This window comes from Lichenostomus cassidix, chromosome 9 (genome assembly GCF_008360975.1).
Source record: "Lichenostomus cassidix isolate B80296 chromosome 9, HeHo_3.0, whole genome shotgun sequence".
NCBI classification, from domain to species: Eukaryota; Metazoa; Chordata; class Aves; order Passeriformes; family Meliphagidae; genus Lichenostomus; species Lichenostomus cassidix.
Window position 1 is genome coordinate 23,707,962 of NC_139490.1, and position 23,639 is coordinate 23,731,600.

The 23,639-nt window shown below is 52.2% G+C and overlaps 1 protein-coding gene across 3 annotated transcripts in view; it reads right to left on the reverse strand.

Annotated features, from left to right (window-relative positions):
* EPHB1 (EPH receptor B1) overlaps window positions 1-22,234 on the reverse strand; it is a 78,800-nt gene extending 56,566 nt beyond the window's left edge. For all 3 annotated transcript variants that reach the window (XM_085069950.1, XM_085069948.1, XM_085069949.1), the window contains exon 1: window positions 21,987-22,234. In XM_085069950.1, the coding sequence (XP_084926076.1) occupies window positions 21,987-22,044 (58 nt within the window). In that variant the 5' untranslated portion in view covers window positions 22,045-22,234. The remainder of the gene's footprint in view (window positions 1-21,986) is intronic.
* Window positions 22,235-23,639: the final 1,405 nt, after the last annotated feature.

Sequence of the window (23,639 nt, forward strand, 5' to 3'; positions counted from 1 at the left end):
AGACAAGAAGATCCATAAACTGGCAAAATGGTTAATTTGGGAGTTTTTTGTTAAATACACAAAGACGGTTAAATACCCCCTTCCAGTTCACATTCCTGCTGAGTTCACCCAACCCTGTGACTGCAGAGGCACTGGCATCAGAAGGACACAGCTCAGCAACTTCCTATTGACCTCTCCTATTTCCTCTTGGAGGAAACCTTGGATTTTACTTCATTTTCTGGGATGTAAAAGTGACACCATGACCTTGGTGGGGCATTTATGGCCAGGCTGCTCAGGGTTAAGGCTGCTGAGCACCCTCCTTCAGCAGGAGAGGGTTTGCAGATCACAAGTCCTCGCAGAGAAATGGGGGACAAGACAGAGATCCCAGCACCCACATCAGCAAAATATCCCTACAGGCAGGGGGACACAGGCATCACCCCCCAACCCATCCATCACTTGGGAGCAGGCAAAGGAGGACAGGCAGGGAATGCTGCTAACGAGGGGATTAGTGCAGATCAGTGCCTGAGCAGCCTTAATGAGTAGACAAGCCACATGGACTCCTCACACCTCTCCTCCCACCTGCCTCGCCCTTCTGTGAGGACCAGTCCTCATTAATTGGCAAAGGGTATTAATTAAACCCCCACGGTACATCATCCCCCTGCACCTCGGACATCCAGCGTGACATCATTGGCCGCGTCAGGTGAACCATGTCACCTGTCACCTGGGTCAGGCAGTCCCACCCTGCCAGGCTCCATGCCCGAGACACTGCCATCCCCTCACCTGCCCCAGGCACCGCTCCTCCTGCATTTCCTTCCACACCTCCCCACCTGCACGTGGGCACCAGCAGGTGCCCAGGGATGCTCTGCCAAGAGGCAGCTCAGCACTCTCCCTGGGAGAAGTCTCTGTGACCTGAAGCTCTGCTGGCCAGGCTGTGACGGCCCAAGCCTTCATTAGGGAGAGAGGAGCTCTGCTACCGAGAGCTGAGCTCTCTTGGAGTGAAGAATCTTCAGCTGTATACAGTAGATTTTCTTTAATGGACACATTACTTTAAACTAAGCCTTCACCATCTGTTCCAGTCCCTAATTATCAATACAAAAACAAACGTCTACTCACAATTACACTCGTAACAAGTAAAGATGCCAGCAATTAGAATGCACCAGCTTCCCCGCGCCGAGCAGCGCATCCATCTGGGATGGCACTCGTGCGATCCAGGCAGGGAGGACTCGCTGCTGTCCCAGGCTCCCCACACCCTCCTGGGCAAACCTGGCCAGAGATGATGCCTGCGGCAGGATAAGTTGTGCCTCAGAGGAGTGAAGGATGGGCTGGCATCCTTCCAACAGCAAGGAAAAGTAAGTTATTTAGGCGAGAATAGCCTTCATCTCACACCAGCTGATGCTGTCTTGCCAACCAACCACCCTTCCTGAGAGGATTGAAGCCTCTTCCAGAAAAAAACCTTTCTGAACTGTCCAAAATGAAGCAGAACTTATTTCCCGAAATTCCCAGCCTGAAATCTGTATTTCAGACCTCCCAACACGGCAAGCTCATGCCAATCATGCCATGAGAAGCTGTCACTTCTCCCTGCAAGGAGCAAGGTCTGGCTGCAGGCAGAGACACACAACAGGAGGCCAACCCAAACTAACCCAACCTGATCACGTTTTGACCCTGTCATCTGGAAAGAAAGAGATACAGCAACAAATTTTCTGCTCAGGGATGCCACAAAGAAACTTCTGTAAGTGCATCACTCCTCAATAACTGCCTCGGGTCCCTCTCCCCAAAGCAAGGAACAGCAGCTCTCTCCCTCCTGCAAGAAGATAACGGCAGGAACCAGCCTTAGGCACTTGAAAGCAAATGCTTGGGCATATGTAGAGACGCAGGCTTGTCTAAGAAAACCAAGAGGAAAAAGACAGAAATTAAGCAAAATAAGGAGAGAGGAGGCTTGATAACAACAGATGGGGAGAGGGAGATTTGGAAAGGATGCCAGCTGCTGGAAATAAGCCCCCCAAGATGCGTGGGGGGCAGAGAGGTGGGTGCTGATAGCTGAGCCTTTGGAGGGAGGGGAGACAGGAGGGCAGCTGAGTGAGGGGCAGGGCAGGGCACAGGGGACTTGGGTCTGGGGAGCAGAGGATGCTCCACAGGTAGGATCCTCAGAGACTCATCCTGATGTGCCTCAGCAAGTGCCAATGGGGTCAGCGCACAGTCCAGCCCCAGAGCACATCCCTGGGCAGCCCCAGCCCCGCACTGTGACTTTCTGAAGGAGAACAATAGCAACACTTCTTTTCCATAAGGAAAGCACCATATTTTCCCCTCTCTTTCATACTCATAAATGCCAAGCTTGCTTCCTCCCTCTTTCTTCCCTTCCGAGAGCTTCAGCAAAATCAGCCCAAGGCAAACGCACAGCTTGGGAAGCTTCTGTCCAAGTTTGGTGACATTACCAAGGAAAGGGAATGACAGGGAAACAGAGCCAAGACACTTTATTCCTAAGCCTAGTGCTAAATAACACTAGGTGCTGTGGTATCGAGAGCTCTGCCTTCCCGGGGCTGCCGTGACTGCAAGCCATGTCCATGTGGCACCATGGCTTCCATCATCACCATTCCATACGCTCGTGATGTGCATCACACCTCTCGATGCCAATGGAAGGAAAGTCCCATAGGTGCTGGGGGAATAATTTGTATTCAATTCTCACTGTTTCCATAGATTAATTTATTCTCCACTCCCCTCTGGTGAGATCTCACCTGCAGCACTGTGTCCAGCTCTGGAAGGACATGGGGCTGTTGGAGTGAGTCCAGAGGAGGCCAAGAAGATACCTAGAGGGATACCTAGAAGATAGTTAAGGCTGAGAGAATTGGGATTGTTCAGCCTGGAGAAGAGAAGGCTCCAGGCTGATATTATAGTGGTGTTTCAGTACATAAAGGGGCTTCAAGAGAGCTGGAGAGGAACTGTGGAAAAGGGTGTGAAGTGACAGGACAAGGGGGAATGGCTTCCCACCAAAGTAGAGTATGTTCAGACTGGATATTAGGAAGAAATTCTCCTCTGTGAGGGTGGGAAGGTGCTGACACAGGTTGCCCAGAGAAGCTGTGGCTTCTCCATCCCTGGAAGTGTCCAAGGCCAGGCTTGGAGCAACCTGGGATAGTGGGAGGTGTCCCTGCCCATGGCCAGCAATGAAACAGCATCAGCTTTAAGGTTCCTTCCAACTCAAACCATTCTGGAATTCTACGACTCCAGGAAAGGGTTCAAACACACACACCAGGAAGTTGGCTGAGTAATTCCAGGTTCCTCTCTAGGACCACACTTCTAACCACAACATCCCATGGACACAGTCCAGGTTCACTTGTGCAAGTTTTTAAACACACCCTGAAATTCACAATAAGCTGGGGAAAAGCAGGAACACAAAATCCATATGGTACTGCTGCAGGAATAAAGGCAGTGAGCTGCTGGGGGCACATTCCACCCAAAAAGTCTTTTCTGCTGGAGCACTCCTCATTTGGTTCCTGCTTGGAACTGTGAGGGCAATGCTGCCATGCCATACCAAAGCTGCTGGCTGCGCAGCAGGAATGCTGTGGCATCTCCCAGATGGTTTAATTACAGCACTGGAGCAGCAGGAAAGGTGCGAGCAGGATCAGCCTCTCCCCTCTGACAGGAGCTGCTGCTCTTCACAGCTTCCCGAGAGCACCGACTTCCCAAAGCCACTTCCAGCATCTCTGCGCTTTCAATCAAAAATATTACAGCAACAACTAATTACGTCCCATCATTCCCAGGGCTCTCTGCCTTTAATGGTGCATTTTGCTGCTACAGAACAACGGTGGAACGGCTCTGGAAGTGCATAACGAGCTCTCCCCATCAATCTCCTGCGGGTTCGTTATGAAGGATTACCCACCGAGTAACAAACCCAGACACGGAGGGGGAGGATGCACCAAACAACAAGAAGTCAACATAAAATATTGCCTTCCTGGATTTTAAGGGTCTGTGCAAACCTCTCGGGAGAGAGAAGCAGTCGAGCCTGCTCTGCAGAGACATCCCAGCCATTGCCAGCGTGAGATCTGCCAAAAAACCCCTCACTTCCATTCGGAAAGGGAAGAAATTTCTATATATCAGGCGAGGACAAGCGTGCTGCGTCAATTTGTGACGGGATGCATTAAGCTGTGGCTGCACAGCACAGTCCCGGCCTCCTCCGGGATCCCCCGTCAATGCCATGGATTTCAGTGTGCAATGAAGATGCATCGCAGCAGGGCAGGCGATAACTTAATGAAGCTCAGATTTGGGGGTGTTTGCTCAGCAACTGTAGAACAACTTTATCAATAAAGCGCTGCCTGCTGCGACCGCGGGATGAAACGCTCTAATTGCAAGTGGCAAACACTCCCCACATCAGGATACACTAAATTGAAATATGCTGGTTGATGTGCCTGAAAGCACCCAATCAAATGCCTGCTTCCATTTTTGCAAGCATCTGTGCGTTCACACACACGTGTGGCAAGAGAAGAACCCAAACCAAAACCCCAGCCTAAAACAGTTCAGGTAGCGATGCAAAGTCAGGACCATAAGGACCAAGTACTGTTCACAACTCTCGCTCCACCTCCAGCCCCAGCATCTCCCCTCGGTTTCCAGGCTCTGAAGGGACTTGACCCAGCGTGGGTACGTGATGTTGGACAAGCTCAGATGAAGCCATACAATCCATTTATCATAATCCTACCAAGGAGAGAGACAGTAAATCAAAGAGACAACCGCCTGCAAATAAATTACTGAGGGGAGGGAGAGGGGGAGAGGGATAGAGAGGAAAAGAGAGAGAACTGCAGAGGGAGAGATAAGGGAAAGGGAAGGAAATGACAGAGAATTACCCAAAAATGCGCACATCACAGGAAAAACAACAAACAAAGAGGACTAAATCAAATGGAAAGATAAGAGAGAAAAGATAGGGCTTTCAATACCTTTTGTTTTCCAAATTGCAAACCTATTTTAGAAAATTTGGAAGCAAGTTTTCAAATATCAGAAGCTCATTTGCTCCTGTCATGGCAGAATCAGTTGCTGATCTCACACTTTTTATAATTGCACACAGGCCCTGGATACCCAAAATCCACACACTCCACACACACAGATCACCATCCATACATCATCATTCACAGTTTGGCAACTCAAAGTCAAGCAGCACCAAGGGCTGAGAAAGCATTTTAACGAACACCCTGACCCCCGCAAAACAGACCCAGCCATGCCAAGGGCCCATCCAGGGCAAGCAGATGACACAGTTGTCTTTCAGACGAACATTTTCCAGAACAATGTCACTATGCATTTAAATCCCCATCTCTGCTTTCTCAAGGCTAGGTTGCCAGCAAACCTCTCAGAACACCGCAGCCTGCCCCAGAAATTGCCATATGTCAGGCTTGGCACTTAACTCACTTCATGCTCCACAAGATGTGGAAGAGGAGCTCAGCCAACCAGGGATGGGCAGAGGCTCCCCCAGAAACCTTAACCTCCAAAAAGCTTTGCAAGGCTGCCCAGGAGAAGGTCCAGGTAAGTGGTGGAGAAGGTCTGGTTTGTAGGAAGGATCACTTAGGCTGGGCAGAGCACTCGTCTGCTCTTTACCATCCATGAGATCAGCCCTCAGGAGCACAGGGCAAAGTGCTGAAGGTCAGGTGCCTGAGAATACTCCATCCCTTGTCCATGCAGTCAGGTGGTTCCAGCACAGGCTGGGCACAGAGGCCTCCACTCCTAGGGTGGACACCAGCTGGCTTGGACACCCATCTTACCAGCCGAGAGAACAAGGACGATCCAGAACCCCAACGCATGACACATCCTGGGGGAGCAGAGAGTCTTGAGAATAATCCAAACATTTTTGGGTAGTGATGTCAACAACTTCCTATTTTCTGCTACTTTTCCATAGCTCACATCTTGGTCAACATCCCAGTACCGACTCTAGTTGCACATGGTGTGCTCCAGCCAGTCTGAATGGAAGCAAGTGAGCTCACCCACAAGGACATTCTGCCAGGAGCTCCTCTCTTGGGAAAAGGGAATTTCATCACACTATCAGAAAGCAAGGAACTCCAAAAAGAGATAAAAAATAATAAATACTAGCAGCATTTGAGGTTTTGCAGACAAGGGCCATTGAAGCCTAACGAGTTCCATGGAAGTGGACTCCTTATCAGCTGGGATTACCTTGGAAATGAGAGCCTCTAAATACAGAATTAGTCGCCTGAGAAGACAGAGCTGCCATAAACATCAATAGCATCTGCAATTACACGTGCTAGGATGAATTACAAGGACACATAATCTTCATGCCTGGATCCACGGGACCTATGGGATTTCAGGGGATCTCCCCAGCAGCGGGCTCCCACGTCTTACAGGGACACGTGCTTGGCTACAAAGCCAACTTCCAATGCAGGAGTTCAGTGGATGCACTGAGCTTTGGTGAATTCATGTGCCAGACCTGTCCCCCCTTTCCCAACAGCTCTCCTTCCCCGCTGGATTTATTTTGCCTTACTCCAGGGTAGCACCGCCTGTGAGGAAAACTCTAAAAATCAAAACATTTATCCTGCATTTCCCTACACGCCATCACATCTTTAGAGATTCAGAATGAGTCACTGTCTTGGACCACATTCTCCAGAAAAGCTTTGCGCTCGCTACAAAAACAGGCGTCTTGTGGAGCCCTAAATCTAAAATGCCAGCCCTGCTGTCAGAGAGCCCTCACGCCCAGAGATGCACCTGGCACCATCCGGCTCCTATTTACTAGATCTTATTTTAAAATGTCAGAGGGATTGTGTGTGAGCCACAAACATGACAGACTGCTCAGAGCAAGCACCACCGGGGGACTCGAGCTTAGCCTGGGTGCAACAGCTCCCAGCGCAGCCAAGGGCTTGGTGCTGCCCCAGACACCAACACTTGGGGGAAAAGCCTCACTTTTCACCCCGGCACAGAACAGATGCACCCCCATTGATAGTTTATTTTTTAATGTAGCATCTGGCACGTACTAAAGACTTCTGGGGGGCTAGCCAAAAATTTCATGAGTAAGTAAGAACTAAAAAATAGCATTTTTGCCCACCCGTGCACTGGGGGAGAAGAGAGAATGCAGCAGGGCAAGAGTAGAATCACACAGGGATGCTCTGGCTGCGCTGGAGATGACGAGCGATCCGCAGCTGCGGGAGCAGAGCCGTCAAGGGGAGGAGGTGGAAATATTGAACCTCAAACGGAGCAAGCTGCAAAAGCGTCAGCTCCCGCGCCGCCCCCCAGCCCAGCGCCGGCCGTGCCGAGCATCGTCTCTGCGGCTTCTGCACCATATGGAGCCAGCTTGCGAGTGCAAACGAGGCAGAGAGCGCAAGAGGCAAAGGGAAATAAATCTGTGCCACCACAGCAGCGCACGGGGCTGCCGCCACAGGGAAGCCTCCATCAGGACACGGGTGGGATGGGGGAAGGCTCTGCCTGCATCCCTGGGGATGCCACAGTGGAGAGCCCCATCCCCTGCCCAGTCCTCCCCACCATCAGGCTGCACAGGTGGGGAAAGGGATGTGGCAAAGCCAACGGGTCCATTGGAAAGGGCAGAGCGCCCCATCAGCAGACTCTGCCGGGTTTTTGCTCTGGCTCCACATCCAAATGCTGTTTCCATAAATGCCCTGGAAACTCATCCTGGGCTCTCCCAGCTTTGTCTTTTTTCTTTTCTTCTCCACTTCTAGATTTGGACAAAACAAGCGGCAGCCAGGATCTGTAACTATTCTGCATCCTATCCAAAAAACGTTCCTATCAGTCTGAGCCATCTTTAGGTACATACACACACAGCTGGTCTGGTGAGTAAATAACAACATGTGTTTGCCAAGATTTCCAAATCTTGGCACCTTCACACAAGGTGCCAGCTCCAACAGGCCAGTGGGGCTGAGTTAAATCCTTGCCCAAATTCACCAACAACTACCAGCAACTGCCATCACCCCCAAGGAAGATGCTCTTCATGAACAGGGGCTCAGGACCCTTTGTTGTAAGCTCATGGCGTGTCATTTGAACGCTGCCGGAATCAATGAGCAAACTGCTGCCTGCCTCCCCCAGCTCCTGCCAGCACAGGGGCAGCACCAGGGATCTCCCCATGCCAGGAGCCTCTTCTGTAAGAAGGAAGGAAATGTGAGCACTGCTCTAAATCAAACTTAAATCACAAGATTTTGCTCAGGGCCATTCTTAGACCGAGCCTTTCCTGCAAGGTGCAGCGCCTGGCTGAGCTGCTGCAGCCACAGCTCCCACGGGCCCTGGGGGTGAGGAAGGCGAGGAGGAAGAGGAGGATGCTGGCAGGAGGTGCCGCTTGGCACCCGGCCTGCCTGGCACACCCCTGCCTCCAGCCCCGGTGCCTGTGCAAGCTGGGAAAAGGCTCCAGCACGAGGACAGCCATCTGCGTGCTGGGAGCCAAGCCAAGGCGGGTTCAGGGATTATTTTTCCCTCTCCTCCTCAGGACAGTCTCCTTCCCAAATGTTGACTTTACACACAGGTGACACCTCACCAAAAAACTTCAGCACAGCTGCAGGAAGGTAAGCAAAGAGAAGTCCCCCAGTCAGCCAGCCCAGTCACTGGCCAAACCCCAGTAGTGCCTACGATCCGCTGCAGGTGAGGGATGGTCCCGCCACAACCAGCACAGCTCCATTTCATGCAACACCAGCTCTGCTCATTTTTAAAGCATTGCTGGTTGATGATAAAGTTCCCCTGAAGCTCATCTCCATACCCACCTCTTCTCCTGATGACGGTGACCCATCCTCCTTGATTGTGGTTTCCTTGCTGAAATAAATCACTTTAAGTGCACATTGTGCTCTGGGTCTCATTACTGTTCATCATCTTCTGTGCAACGGAGCTGTCATATCCTCACAAACTCTGTCACCTGGGCGACACGGGAGCCATTTGGGAGGGCAGGCAGGTGGGAAGAAAGCGCCCAGGGCTTGACAGGGTACCAGGAGCTTCCCATTCCTCTCCTCTGCAGCTTTTGGGCTTGCACCTCTCATAGCACAAAAGTGCAGGGGAACAAAAGCAAGAAGGTGTACCAGGTGTGCAAGAAGGGATCAGTGCACCAAGGCCCCAGAAGGATGGTACCTGAGGTGGCACATGCACCGTGATGGTCAAGAGGGCCTTCCTTCAGCAAGTGATGTCCCTGCTGGAAAACCTCCTCCAGAAGAGGCAGAAGAAACTCTCCTCCCCAGTTTAGAGCAGAAACACCTAAAGGAGGGAAGGAGGAAGAGCCAGGCATGGGGGCAGCAAGATGGTCACCAATCCTTCTCTAGGTAGATCCTAGGCAGCACCACGCAGAACTCCCCATCACAATTCCACGAGGTTGCTCCAGATTAATCCAGAGCAGAAGATCAGGTCGTGCTGCACATAGTAAACTAAAAGCTCTGCACCAAAGCTCCCCAAGGACCCACCAGGTGACAGCAGCACAAAGGAAACGTTTGCCTGTCATGTCACTTTTGAAAGACAAACACTCAGAAAGAGAGAAAGGGAGCAATCAAGGCTGCTGCTGATCCTGGAGTATCCACAAAGACGGATCTGTTGGGTTTTTATCGATGACAGAGTGCAAGTACCACCAGCCCCCAGATGGCCAGTGGCCCTGTGAGGGGCTGGGACCTGCCTGGAAGGAAAGGCCAACTCTCACAGCCAGGAAGGAGCTGCTCACGCACAGCCCTGGGGCCGACGCCCTCATCCCTGTGCATCAGCTCAGCTCCCTAGGGAAAAAGCCGCTTCCTGGCCTGATATTTGGGAGGGTGCAAAGGTTTGGGTTTCCCACCAAGCACACAACATCTCCATCAATCCTGGAGCGTAGCTGTGGAGAAGACACACTGCTCTCACACCTTCCACAAGATCAACGTTCACGCTTGTCCAAAACTCTTCATCTCACCCATCCCACCACACCCTCACAGGAAAACATCCCTCGCTGCTCCGGTGACCATGGCAGGAGAAGACCGCCAGAAATGCAAGTAGGAGAAAAACACCACAGATGCAGGAGGAGATCCCCAGAAATGTAAACAGGAGAAAAACACTACAGATGCAGGAGGAGATCCCCAGAAATGTAAACAGGAGAAAAACACTACAGATGCAGAAGATCCCCAGAGACACAGGAGAATACACCCAGACAGGTCATCCATCACTGCTAGGAAGGATTCCCCAGGTGGTCCCAGAGGCTTTGCTCGGCTCTCCCAGCATCCCACCCCACCATCCCAAGCAGCCTGCTGCAGCCTGGGGACCCCCATGCCCCCTCTCCTCACCCAGGGCACTCACACACATGTTCGCACACGCCAGCACAGAGCGGGAGGGGAAGCTGGGCTGCAGGAATAACACAGGCACACAAACAAAAGAGAACAAGCCATTAATCTGGGTGAACCAGAGGAAATGAAATCATTATGTCTGCAGCTACAACATCCCGAGGAACAAATTTCCTGCCTGGATAATAAATGGATTCTTTTGTTTCACATTGGCCCCAACCACATGACTCTCTTGGCCTATTCCTCATCCAAAACATCTAGCTATATAAATACCCAGACGGGTTCGAATTTCAGCTGCTAAAAATATGTTTTAATTATAATAATATATAATAATAATAATAATACACACAAAAAAAAAATCTGGATCTACAGGCTCCCCTCACCTCCTTAACAACCTCTGAAGGCTTTCCAGCAGGCAGGCAAGCAAACAAAAAGTCCCAAAGTTGCCAAAAACAGCTGAACGGCACAAATGCAGCCTTTAAAAAATGACTGAGGCACCTTAAAGCAGCTCCAATAAATAACCCCTGCCAGAAAGAAAAATGATGGGTGCGTGAACATTTGAAGCACCGATGGCCCACAAGTATCTCCCAAGTACCTCCCAGCAGCAGGACGGGGACCAAAGCCACATGACACATCAATGACAGCTCCAACCTTGGGGCTGTGCAGGTTTTCTTCTGAGCCAGGTTTTCTTCTGGTGGCTCGCTAGGGCTTGGGATTTATCCATTGGATGGATGGGAGAATGCAAGATCAGGCCTCCTCTGGCTTGGCAAGATGCTCCTCAGCTGCAGGAGCCTCCAGGGATTCAGATCTCAAAGAGAGCTGCATGAATGACTGGTTCCAACATTCCTTTAATCTGCAACTCCATCAGATCACTCACTTAAAACCATTTTTGCATCTAATTGCATATTTTGCTTCTGCTTTCAGCTTCTTTCTGCTCGCCTTCCCAGCTTCACCAACACATTGCAAGCACTGCAACAAGTTTCAAAACAAGATATGGTTTTGAAGCCAAACATCAAAGTGCCTTGGTGCACAAAGTCTAAATTGTTTGGAAGTTAAAGAGAGACCTCCATGCATGGAAACAAGCTCCAAAATGCCCTCCAGCTAGCAGGCAGCCAGGGACAGAAGATCCAACCAAGCCCACCATGCTCAGTCACAGTTCTTACTCAGGACTGGACTTGCTCTCCATCACCCCAAACATCCCAGCACCCAACAATTTCTCTTCAATTCCACACACACACACACTCAGAGGAACCCCTGGTGCATCACATCAGCAAAACCTCAATTTAATTTCCCTTTGAGCGTCATCTTTAATTCCATTTATAATTTGGATGCTGGGGAAAGTGTCCAAGCACAGCTGCTGCCTCATTTCTGTTGCTTATCACTACTGCTACTTCAAGGAAGGGGAGGGGTGAAAAAAGGGAAAAAAAAAGTCATTGGAAACTAAATATTTACACACCCACATAGGCTAATCCCAGCAGATCCAAGGGTGGGAAGCCTATTTAAAAAACATCCCTAATTACTTTCCCATTTTAAAGGGAATAATCTGGCCATTAGCTTGAATGCCTTACTTAAGTAATCACTTATTTTTCAAGAGGAATAATCTGCTGGTGTGTGCACAAACAGGACAGGCGGCTGAGAAACCATTTTTGTAACCCTTTCCTCAGGTGCAGCTGCTGACAGTTGAGTGACACAGGGGTTGGAGGCACAGAGGGGAGTCAGGGGGTCATCGCATGCCTTGGGAGGCCACTGCTCGAATGGGGACAGAGCCAGCTCATGCACTGACACCTTGCTGGTCCCTGGACTGCACCACAAACAAACTTTGTTGGGAAATGGAGGGGACTCTCCAGGAAACATTGGGGGAAAAAAAAGGAACAGACCCCAGACATCCTGTTTCATTGGTCCCATCAATGCCCTGGCAAGTGCCCACATCCCTCCTGGCCGTGCCAGGAGCAGGGAAACAGAGCAAGTTGATACTGCAAAACAGTGATTTATCAAGACCACCTTTCAGTCCCTTTTTGCTGATGCATTAACAAAACATTCTTTTATCAGAAAGCAAAGTGGTTTCTACCAGGAAAAAAAATCTCAATAATCCAGACTTGGGGATGTATGGAAGGATTCCCAAAGTCCCCCCTATAACAGCAAAGAGCAGCAATTTGCTAATTGGCAACAGCCACTGTGCTGCTCGAGGAGAGGGCTGGAACCTTGAGGATGGGCAGAAGTTTGATTATAAGACACGCACGGCGGATCATTTAGAAAGATAAAACCACGCTCGCTCTGCCGCAGCCAGCTATTAAAAGTGGAGAATGTTATTTCAGGTAATAAAGAGCAAGACCTGAGGACCAGCCTGGGAATTCAAATTTACAACTTGTATCAAATTGATCTGCTGTAAAACTTCACCTAGTTTATAAGTTTCTCACCAACTTCATAAAACATGTTTTATTATTATTGTTTTCTGACTCTCCTGCCTTAATAAAATTCCTCTCCCAGCTTGTGTGGGTGTTGCATTATAAACATTCGCACTTTGATTCATTCAAGACTGCAGAAAGCTTTCAAGGTAACCTATTAGGAATACTTTAAGTGGTTCAAAGACATCCCAGTTTCCCCTGAACATCACAAAGCTTTAAAGAACAAAATAAAAACGTGCCTTTCTGCAAACCACCTCCAAAAATTTGCTGGGCTGGTGACTCAGGAGACAGGAGTGACCACACGGGCCAGCCTGGAAGGATCCAGAGTGGGAAAACACAGGAGTTATCATGGCACAGGGTAAGGTGGGCACCCACCCATCACTCCTCAAAGCCCCTCATCAGGGAGCTGGAGGCATTTATTAAAAAATAGATTCTCTTGGGGAGGATGTGAGTGTGTCCCACTGGTAGGAGGCAGCCTGATCATTTTTGGGGATGCTCCTGAGTGGTTCTTACTGGTGGGAAGCAGCTGGACCATTTTCAGGGATGCTGCCAAGCGGTTCCCACTAGTGGGAGGCAGTTGGACCATTTTTGGGGATGCTGCTGAGTGGCTCCCACTGGTGGGAGGCAGCTGGACTGTTTCCGGGGATGCTGCCAAGTGGTTCCCACTGATGGGAGGCAGCCACACCATCTTCCCACAAGTTAAGGACCCAACCATGAAAAAACCAGGATTTCCTCAGCCCCAGTCAGCCCCAGCAAGTAGAGCCCAGTGCTGGCACAAAATGCAGAGCTGGAGGGGGCTAAAAGCAGCATCCTCCTCAAAGCAGCCCCTTTTCTCCTGCCTCAGCCACAGCCCACTGAAGTTAAGGAGCAGCTTTCCATGGCTTTGAGTAGGCTCTGGAGCCAGGCTCTCCAGCCTCCCTCCTGCAGGCATGCAGCGGTGCCGCCAGCACGGCAATAACCCACGCACAGCGTGAGAATAAAAGCTGAGTTTTAGAAAGACACTGAACACAATTGGCTCGTGCCCCTACAGCTCCCAGCAGCCAGCAGCCACCTCCTCTCCTCTGCCAAGTTGGCTGCAGCATCCAGGGGTCAGGGGGGCACTGCCAGCCCATGGACAGAGAGCAGGAGGACTCGACCTGAGCTGGGCCCAAAGAAAAGGGCATCGATGCCTTTAATTCCTGCACAGCTGCTGCTTTTCTCCACTTGACTGAGCAAGAGGGAGGTTACCTGGCATGATGCACGTGGCTCAAGGAGCCACACATCCCTCCCCAGGAAACACAGCACAGAGCTGATCCTCCTTTATTTCATTAAACCAGAAATTACCACTTTACAGTCCCTCTCTGGTCCCAAACATCAATATATGTGACTTCACAGTGCCTCTGTTGAGAGCCTGATGGGCTCAAAGGACTTAGACCCCCACCAGCAATTTCACCTCAAGGAGCACAGGTAGCAAAGGCCACAGATCTACAGGAGATTCACCCACTTGTGTGGAACTTCTGGAGAGCTTCAGCCAAACTCCACAGGCCAGGAGGGCAGCTCTGTGTGTCTTGCAGCCAGGTCATGCCCACAATTTCCAGGACTAAATATAAACTGCATTAAAAATAATCACAGCAGAAGAGCAGGGATGGAGTAGCCAGGTGGTGAGGGCAAACACACCTATGGAGCACCCCCTCCAGCTCCATGGATACATCACGGGAGGCAAAGGTCCTGGACTAGTCATAATCATTACAAAGAATACTTCTGACATTACAATTCTTACAATTCTGCTACTTCCAAACACATTTGCTTCAAATGAAAAGCAAAGCCAGCACCAAATGGAGCACTCCAAGAGCATCCCACTCCTGCCCTCTCCCTACATGTCCATCCTGTTTCTTGGGCATTTGGAAATAAGAAGCTGCAGGTTTTGGGTGAGCCCCAGACTGTCTCCAGTACACCAGGCCATCTCCCTCCCAGTTCCCCCCATCCAGAGGGCAGGGAACACCCAGTGGGCCCCGAGCAGCCTCCCACAGTCAGCCCCCTTCTCCTCCTGCCCCCTGAGGACCGTGTTTCCCTTTCAACTCTTCTGCTGAGTTCCCGGTTTTCCCAGGGAAGATGTAATTCACACCCCTCTGCCTGTTCCGGGGTGATTTAATGTCTTTTGAGCAAAAAGCAATTATCCTCATATCAACAGGGCCCTAGCGAGGATGATAATGAGCCAGCTCCAACCCCGTGGCTACGGAAGCGGCTGAAGCAAGCAGAGGCCCCGAGTAATCAAAGAGCTATCCCTGGTCCCTGATTGCTGAAAAAGAAATGAAAAACCTCCATAAAACTTCAAACACTGCTGTTCCCTGCTCCATCCCTCCACCCGTGGTGTGGGTTTTAGCACCAGGAGACAAGGGGCCAACACCGGCTCTGGGCCTCCCCGGCTTCATCACTCAGCTGCATTTTGGGTGTCACCTGCCAGGTCACCCACAGTACCCCACAGCAGGGAGAGGGCATGGGGGCACCAGGGCTGCTCAAAGCAGATATAGCAGCCCTGTTTGCCCAGGTTTTGGGGCTCAAGGAGAAGCAATCCTCACCCAGAGTCAAAGGTGACCTGCCCTGCCCCAGGACATGCAAATAAAGGTGTCCCCATGCTCTGCCCTGCAAACAGAAAGAAAATAGAGAAAGGGAGGGAAAGACACGGACATGCAACAGGTCTTGGGCTTTGCAGGACTGCAGAGCCTTTCTGGGAGACAGCAGAGCCAGGAGCAGGGAGCAGCCAGTGCGCTGAGACACCCATCCCCTCAAAAAAATAATATATAGCCAGGAAAAGACACCAAAACCCAGCTGTGCTCAGAGCAGCCCAAGGAAAATGCTGGCTGGGTTTGAATAATCCAAAATTTAGTGCAAAAAGTTGCTGCTGGGATGTGGTACACTGGGTTCTGGTGCATTGGAGAGGCAGGTGGGACGAGAGAAGGGCTTTTGGGGAGAAAGTGTTATTAAACAATCCTTTGAAGTCGTGCAGAAGCCCCCATCAAGGATAGCAGCAAACAGCCCGGAAGTGAGGATTTCCACAGCCTCTTACCTATCCCCACCCACCGCTTTCATTCACTGCGCAACAAATTAAAGCTTCATCAGCTCCAACCACCAGCAACCCTGTCTGGATGCCTCCCCAGATAATAAACACTTCATTCACTACACTAACGAGCACATACCTGAGGCTTTACTAATGCCTAATTACTTGGCATGGCTAGTTCCAAATAATAAATAAATAAATAAATAAATAAATAAAATCCTAGACTCGCAGAATGGTTTGGGTTGGGAGAGACCTTAAAGATCATCTCATTCCAACCCCTTGCCTTGGGCAGGGACAATTTCCACTAGATCTTAGTAACACCCTAAATAACCTCAATAGTGCTTAAAATCACCACGATTAACTTAATACCATATTTTTTTTCTCCCTCCATTTGGAAGGACCTTGAAAGGACTCCACCCGCTTACTAAGGGAAACGACTTGGAAGAGAAAAAAGCAAATTAACACTCATCAATTAACTAAAAACAATCTTAACCTTCACCTCTTCCAAACGACTGGTTGCCATGACCTTCCACGGTGACATAAGTGCATAGAACAGAGATGCCAATCATGGGATGCTCTGGGACTCCCCTCCTCCCACACCAAGAGCATCCCTGCTTTAACTTGGAAGAACTGAGGCTGAAGGACACTCATCTTCCTCATCCAGGGCTCAGCACAACCCCCTTCCCCTTTGAACTGTTGCCTCTGTGATTTTTCACCACAGGGTTCCCAGCAAGAACTTATTAAAGCCAGACCAAAGCACATCTTGCTTTAATAGTAATTAGGTCACCCTGGGTTGTGGGCTTAGCAGGCAAAACTATAATTATTTAGAAACATCAAGTTTAAATGCCAAAGAATCTTAATGGAGCTGAGCTAATTAACCAATTTCAACTAAGTAACTGATTAGCTTAAAAAGAAAAAAAAAAGATAAATCAATGATCATGGGCAACAACATTTTCTTTTAACAGCCTTTCTTGCAGCAATTCTCAATTGCACAAACTGAGCCCAACAACCCCTGCTAACCAAATATTATTGTAATTAAATATTCAACAGAAAGCCTCTTCAATTATTCAAAAGACTGATAACACTTGGTTATAATTGGGGTGGTGGGAGAGGTTTCCAGAAGCAGGGATTGTGTGCACCCTCCAGCTCGGTCACTGACTCAAACCTGCGGGTAGTGGCATCAGCACAGGGCACCACTCCCATCCCTGGAACCAACCCGGGGCCAGGCGGATGCTCTCCAGCCCAGACATGAGAAAACAGACCAGATGGTGCACAGGCTTTCTGGATTCCTGTTATTAGACCAAAAATTTAGGGGGCTAATGGCCGGTTTCCAGGTTTCACACCGTCTTCCGATGGCAGTGTTATTCCCCTGACAGAGGGCCGGGAGGAAAAGCAGGCCCCAGTGTATCATTATAATTCACTAAGCGGCATTACCGTAGGAAATTACAAATTAGCTTTTCAGCAAAGGACACGGACGTATTTAGATTAGCCATAGAAAAACTACAGAACCTTCCAGCTCATTCATCAAAGCTCTTGTAGCTCCAACTTTCAGGGAAATGAAACAATAATAAATATTGAGCAGGGAAAGTTAATCTCCCCTGAACGTGCTTTAATAATTCAAAAGTTGTGAGAAATAAATAAATAAAAGTGCAGATCCTTTTGTGCCTACAAAACATGTGTCCTGTTTTTCTCACCATTTCTCATGATGAGACTTGGTGGGAAAATGGATGGCAACCAAAATAAAAGAGCTCCAAAATTCAGCTGTGGCTGTGAGCAACATTTACAGGGAAGGAGGGAGTCCATCCACGTTTGTCAATTACCTGGAAAGCCATAGAGCTGACTTGGGTTGAGTTTGCTCCTGTTGTCCCTAAGGAAAGGGCTGTGTTGCCTTTACCTGCAGCCTGCATCAGGTCTGTGCGCATTTCCTTCCCTGCACACACCCAGGCAACCTCTCAAGCCTCTCATTTTGGAAAGACTGTGGGTTTACCCCTAAAAGCTGGACAATGCAATGACCATCTCGGGGTCCAGAGGCCACCCAAGGTCCCAGCTCTCTCCTGACACTACTCTGCCATTGCTCCCTCCCTCTCCACAGCCTTCTGCTCCCACACCAACATGGGACCTCTGTAAGCAACACGGACTCCAACCTCCTACCATTCCAACTGAGAATGTGTCTTCCCAAACTGCCACCCAGCCAGCATCCAACCTTAACATTTCCCTTGCCCAATCATTGATGTGTTCAACCCTTGAGAGCTCTGTTTGCAGCAGAACAAGGTCAAATTGAAATGTGCTCTCAAATCTTAATAAATATTTGGGGAAGGCATTCCCTCCCCCAGCCCCAACCGTTTACACAGCCTTGCTGTGCTGTTAAATGACTCCTTAAACCAACACTGTTTGGAGGGAACTAAGTACTTCGGTGCCCTTTGGGCGACATCAAACAGTTTTGGGGTTCCTGCAGGCATGGGGTATGATGAGCTCGGGGTACCCACAGCTGGGAGAGGTAGGAAAGCCCCCTGGAGCTGGTTGGACTCAGCCAGCACAGTGCACACACAGCACAAGAGCTTCAGCCTTGCTCCAAGCGTCACTTCCATCTGCCTCATCCCACAGCAATGCCACTGCACTAGGACTGGGGTCTCCAAGACTTTGCTGAGCTGATTAGCATTGAGTTACCCATTGCCCAAGGTACCATTTCCCCTTTTTCATCAAATCTGCGTATTTCTTTAGCTTGCAGAACCCATCTCTGCTAGAAACATCTATTATTCAGCACCGTAGCCTGGATCCAGATCCAGACAAACATATTTGGCCTCCTATATCACCAAACATCCACATTTTCTTCTGATTTCTAAGGCAAATGGAAGGTTTTCACTCTGTCCTGTTGCATCAAGAGCTACACCCAGGATTGGTGAGAGGCCACCTTGCAAACCCTCTGGCAGCTCATGCCACAGCAGTCAGGGCCACTAAACACACAGGAGCACACACAGCACTCCAGTATCCAAAAGGACAGGAAAACAAGATATTTATCACAGACCCCCACCTTCTCCATGAACAGAGATACCAGGAATTAGTAAAAAAAAAGGCAACATAGGCACCTGCAGTCTCAGGCCCCTTTTCCATGACTTGACAAAACACTTTTCCTTCAGGCTGACAGTATCTGGGCTCACTCATCATGCCAAGAATAAGGGTTTTCCCCTTAGCACTTTCTTTTTTCCCCAGACAGTGTGTGCAAAAAAAACCAAGCGTAAAAGGCATGGCTGGATGGTAGCACTTGCAAATTCCCACGAAGGTTACCAGCACTTCCAAATGCCTTCCTGAAGTCTTAATTCCAGGTTCTCCTTGGGAAGGGCTCTGCTCAGGGCAGAGCGGCTGGGCCAGAGGTGGGAGCCCGCACGGTGCTGGTGCTGAGGGAAAGGCAGCACGGCAGCTCTCAGCCTGCTCGGCACAGGCACCACTCCGGCGCCTGGCGGAAGCGGAGGAAGCCCAAAGGATGCCTGTAACAGATGTGTGCATCCCGAGCCAAGAGGGAGGAGAGCGGGCGCCTGGGGCAGGCAGCATGCACAGAGCAGGAGCCAGAGACGTCGCTCTCCAGGCAAAGCCCATCCCTGCTCCTCTCCCAGGCGGCGGTTCTGAAGCCGCGGATAAGCAGAAGAAGAAAAACTAAGCTGGATCCGCCAGCCCCAAGCAGGGCTTTCCACCTCCCTCCTGTGCTCCTCTTATCGTGATGCTGCAAGCACGGAGAGAAAAAACTGGATTTTAAAAGAGCAGGCGCGAGGCAGGGAGATGATGGAGAGGTGAGCAGGCAGGCAGGTGAAATAGAGAATGTGGAAGAGCTGCACCGAAATGGTCATCAGCCCCATCTGACCTACCAACAGCTCCAAGCCGAGTAAAAACGTGTAACGTCAGCCCATTACCACCCTCTCTATATGCTAAATGGATTATATTTGGTTCAGCTAACACGAGAGAGAGCACGCGAGCGGCTCCTGAGTGATTGCAGGGTGTGGGAGAGACCGAGTATCTGGTGCTGTGATCTTCTCACATCCTTCTTCCTCTTCGCAAGCCACAAAAAAATTTTAGAAATTACTATAAACGTCCAGGTGTCCAGCACAAAAGGGTCAGCTAAGCCAGATGATTTGGTAAAAAATCAAGGAACCATAAAGAAAGTCACATAAGTGACTCTACTATGTCCAGGTTCACGTGCCGCAGGCAATGAGTTAGCAAGGTTTTATGGAGGATAACGAGGGAGGTTTGGAGGCAACCCGGGCCCTGACCCTGGCTGCATCCTTGTCCCACTCCAGCCGGGTCCAGACCCCCAGATGCCTCCCCTGCCATCCCAAAAAAAGACTTTTTGTCTCGTTGGCTGATTTGGGATGCAGGGAGCCATCCCCGGCTCAGCTGCTCCTGCAGCCCAGGGCAGAGCTGGGCGCCAGCCGTGGCTTTGCCGCGCTGTCAGAGAGAGCTGCCAGAGGGCTGCCGGCAAATCCAGCCTCGCGGATGCTCCAGGGGGAAAGCCAGACCCCAGGGCAGGGCAGGTCCTAGGAGATACACCAGCTCCATTAGAGAAACCTATGTTTCAATCTAGCAAATTCAACCTCTGCATCAAGAGATTCAATAAGACTTAAATAAACCCCATAAAAATGCATTTTCTTTACACGACCATGCCATTAGACTCTTGCCTTAACTCCAAATCAGATTCAATTGCTCTACCTCAGAAATTCCCCGTCCAAAATTTTTCCTGAAATCTGAGATCTCTCCGAGGATACTACTTTATTATCCAAGCAACTTCCTCAGCAGAGTAGAAATATCACCACTCCTCAACAGGTTCAGTCCTGGGCAGGGACACTGGCTCTGCCAGTGCTCCCGGGGAGAGCTCAGGCAAGCTAGGGAACAACCTGGGCGACACTCAGGAGTGCACTCAAACCAAGAGGGAGATGAGGTCTCCCATCCAGCCACAATTCCAGCAGTGCCTCAAGCCGCTGACGCTGCAAACGCCGACGAGCGAAGCGCTGCGAAGAGGTCTTGCCTCTTCACGTGCGGCTTCGCCACCGAGCAAACGCGCACTCGTTGCATCACGCTTCAGCACAGTACCAGCATTCCCACCTCCAGGTATTCCTACAGAGATGTTATGAGGAAGCCCGAGAAACATGAAAAGCAAACACCTGTGCCAGCCAAAAGCCAGTGGGAAGGGGGTGCTGCAGCAAGCGGGCCTGCCCACCGCGATCCGTGCTTGCGAGCAGAGAGAGCTGCGGCCAAACCCCACCGGAGCAGCATTCCAGCGCCCGAACCAGCTCCTCGCTGCCCGGAGCTAAGCCGAAGCCTCCAGCCTTCTCTGACAGCTTCCAGTTCAGCCAAAACCACACTCACATTACAACCCCCCGGGAAGAGCCCAGCCCCACGCCGGCCGGCCGCGCTTTGAGACCCTGAGCATCATCCCCCGCATCCACGCCTCTCGCTGCCCACAGCCGAGGGGCTGCACCACATCCCCTGCTCGCAGCCACCGCTCCAGCGCTGGGCAACCCCTGCCACGAGTCGGTGCTGCACCAGCAAGAAAGGCGGCAGTGGCAAAATAAAGAAAAAATGTAAGAGAAGCAATTCTTCAAGAGCCACGCCGGGCACGGAAGCAGCGATGCAGCACCAAGGCTGGGGCGGGCCGGCTGTCCCACCAGGCCCACCACCCGGAGCCTGGGTCTTGGCTGCAGGCACCTTCCCGATGCCCAGCAAATCCCACGGCGAGGCAGGAGATGGGGAAAAGACCCCCAGCCCCCCGGCACGGACCGTGCCGAGAGGACGGGCACGCACCTGCCCTGCGGCTCCACGGCCGGGCCAAGTGTATCCCGGCTCGGTTCATCCCCAGAAACGGAGACCACCTGCCCACGGCTCCCGGCGCATCCGTCCTCCGCCGGTGCTGGGAGAAGGAGGGTTGGCAGAGGCGGCTCCGCGCACCGCCGCGACCTCCGGAGGCGACCCCACAGCGGCCCCGGGACCAGAGGGGACCTAGCGTGGACTCCGGAGACGGCCCCACCACGGTCCCGGGAACCCCCGCTATGCCCCACCGCGGCCCCGGGCAGGGCTCCGCGGGGAAGGGGAACCGAGCCGGAGCAGCCTCTCGCCCCACGTGGATGCGGGCGGGCTCCCCCATCCATCCCCGGCCCCTTCCCGAGGGCACGGGCTGCCAGCATCACCCGCGGGCCGGGTACCCCGAGCTGGCACAAGCGGCCGGGGCCACGGAGCCGGGATCCACTCCCGTGCCGGTGTCTTACGGCGGGGGAGCCGCTCTCCGGAGGCTCCCCGGTAGCGGACGCCGCGGGAGGCGCAGGGACCCTCAGCTCAGCACTCCACCCGCTCCCGGTAGTCCCGGTCGCCGCTCACCTTCCACGGCGGCCGCGGCGGCGGCCAGGCAGAGCAGCACCACCAGATCCGCAGCCATCGCCTCCTCGGGCCCCGCAGGCGTCAGCCGCTACCGGCGGGCGGCCGTGAGCGGGCATGGGGGGTGCGTCCGCGGGCCGGGTGGCTCCGGGGCAGGGCGGGCCGGGGCCGCGGACGGGACGGGCCGGTGGCGTTTCCAAAGCCGCTGCCCGCCCGCCCGGGTCACATCGCCGCCGCGAGTGGCGCGCGCGGCCACGCCGCCGCCGGCCCCCGCCGCAGCCGGGCCCCGCCCACGCTCCCGCCCCGCCAATCCCCGCGCCCGTCCTGCCACGCCCCCGCCGCCGCCTCGCCAATCGCCGCGCCGCTCCCCGCCTCGGCCACGCCCCCACCCGCTGCGCGCGCCCGTGCGAAGGGGGACGGCGCCCCCTGGCGGCGAAAGGACGCCCCGCGGCACGTCTCCCCTCAGCGGGACCCGCGACGGGGCGGACCCGGGACCCGCAGAGCCGCGACGCCGCAGGGGACGGGAGGGGACAGGAGCGGGGACGGGCCGGCGGGATCACACCGCCGCTATCCCGCTCCCCTCTCTCACCCCCAAAAGGAATCTGGAGTGAACCGTCAGCCCCACAGGGACGTGGTCCCTCTGCTCAGCCGCCCGCAGCATTACCGCTCCCCTCAGGCTCTGACACTGCGGCCGCAGGGCTCGGGCACAACGCGGGGCCCTCTCAGCCTCCTGCCTTCTCCCTCGCCACGCTCACCCTTCGCTGGGCATCGCTCCGGGCGCCGCGGCCACCTGGGCACCCGGGAGCAGCGGCCTCGCTCGGGGGACACCGGGATGCTCAGCGCCCCTCATTAGCAGCGCTGTCACTGCCAGCCCCGGGCCGTGCCCTGGTACCCACAAGCACAGCTGGGATTGATCTACATCCACACTCTCCAAAAGGAACCATCCAGAAGAACGTTCGCCCTGTCCTCCTCACCCCACGCACCGCCCTGGTCACCCTTGGCCGGGCTCAGCATCCCGCTCTGCTCGGCTCCCCGCCCTACAGCAAAGCTGACCCCATCACTCCTCCTCAGGGATCCGTGCATCCCAGCACACGCGGGAGAGAAAAAACAGCATCCCAGCACACGCGCGAGAGGAAAAATAGCGCGGGCAGGACGGGCAGCAAGGGCTCATTCCGGTCACGGCTGCTCGCCTGCTGCCACGATGGGACCAGAAACCCTGCAGAGACACCGAACGCTGGAAAATCATCAGCTTTTCAGGGAAAGAGCATGCAAAAAACAGTCAGTGGTGCCACGGGAACAAGAGTTTTCCTTTTGCGGTTGTGCAAAATATATTTTCAGGCAGCTCCAATTCAGCTGAGCAAATAACAGAAAAAATTGCCAAGAACCTTCTGGCTAAGTTTTAAGGAAATTTGCTTTCATCTTGACAACCCTTCTTCATTTCCTTCCCATGAATATCTCAGCAATCCAGTTTACTCACTCAGAGGATCACAGAAAGAAAACTGTGAAGTAAATGTCAGTATTATTTGCATCTTTATCCAGTCTGCCATAAAAGCAACACCATGTTATTTATCTGATCTAGCACAACTCAGTAACAGCTCAAGTATAGAATATTCATGATGTGCAAAGCAAAAAAATGTTAATCGTTTGAGAATACAA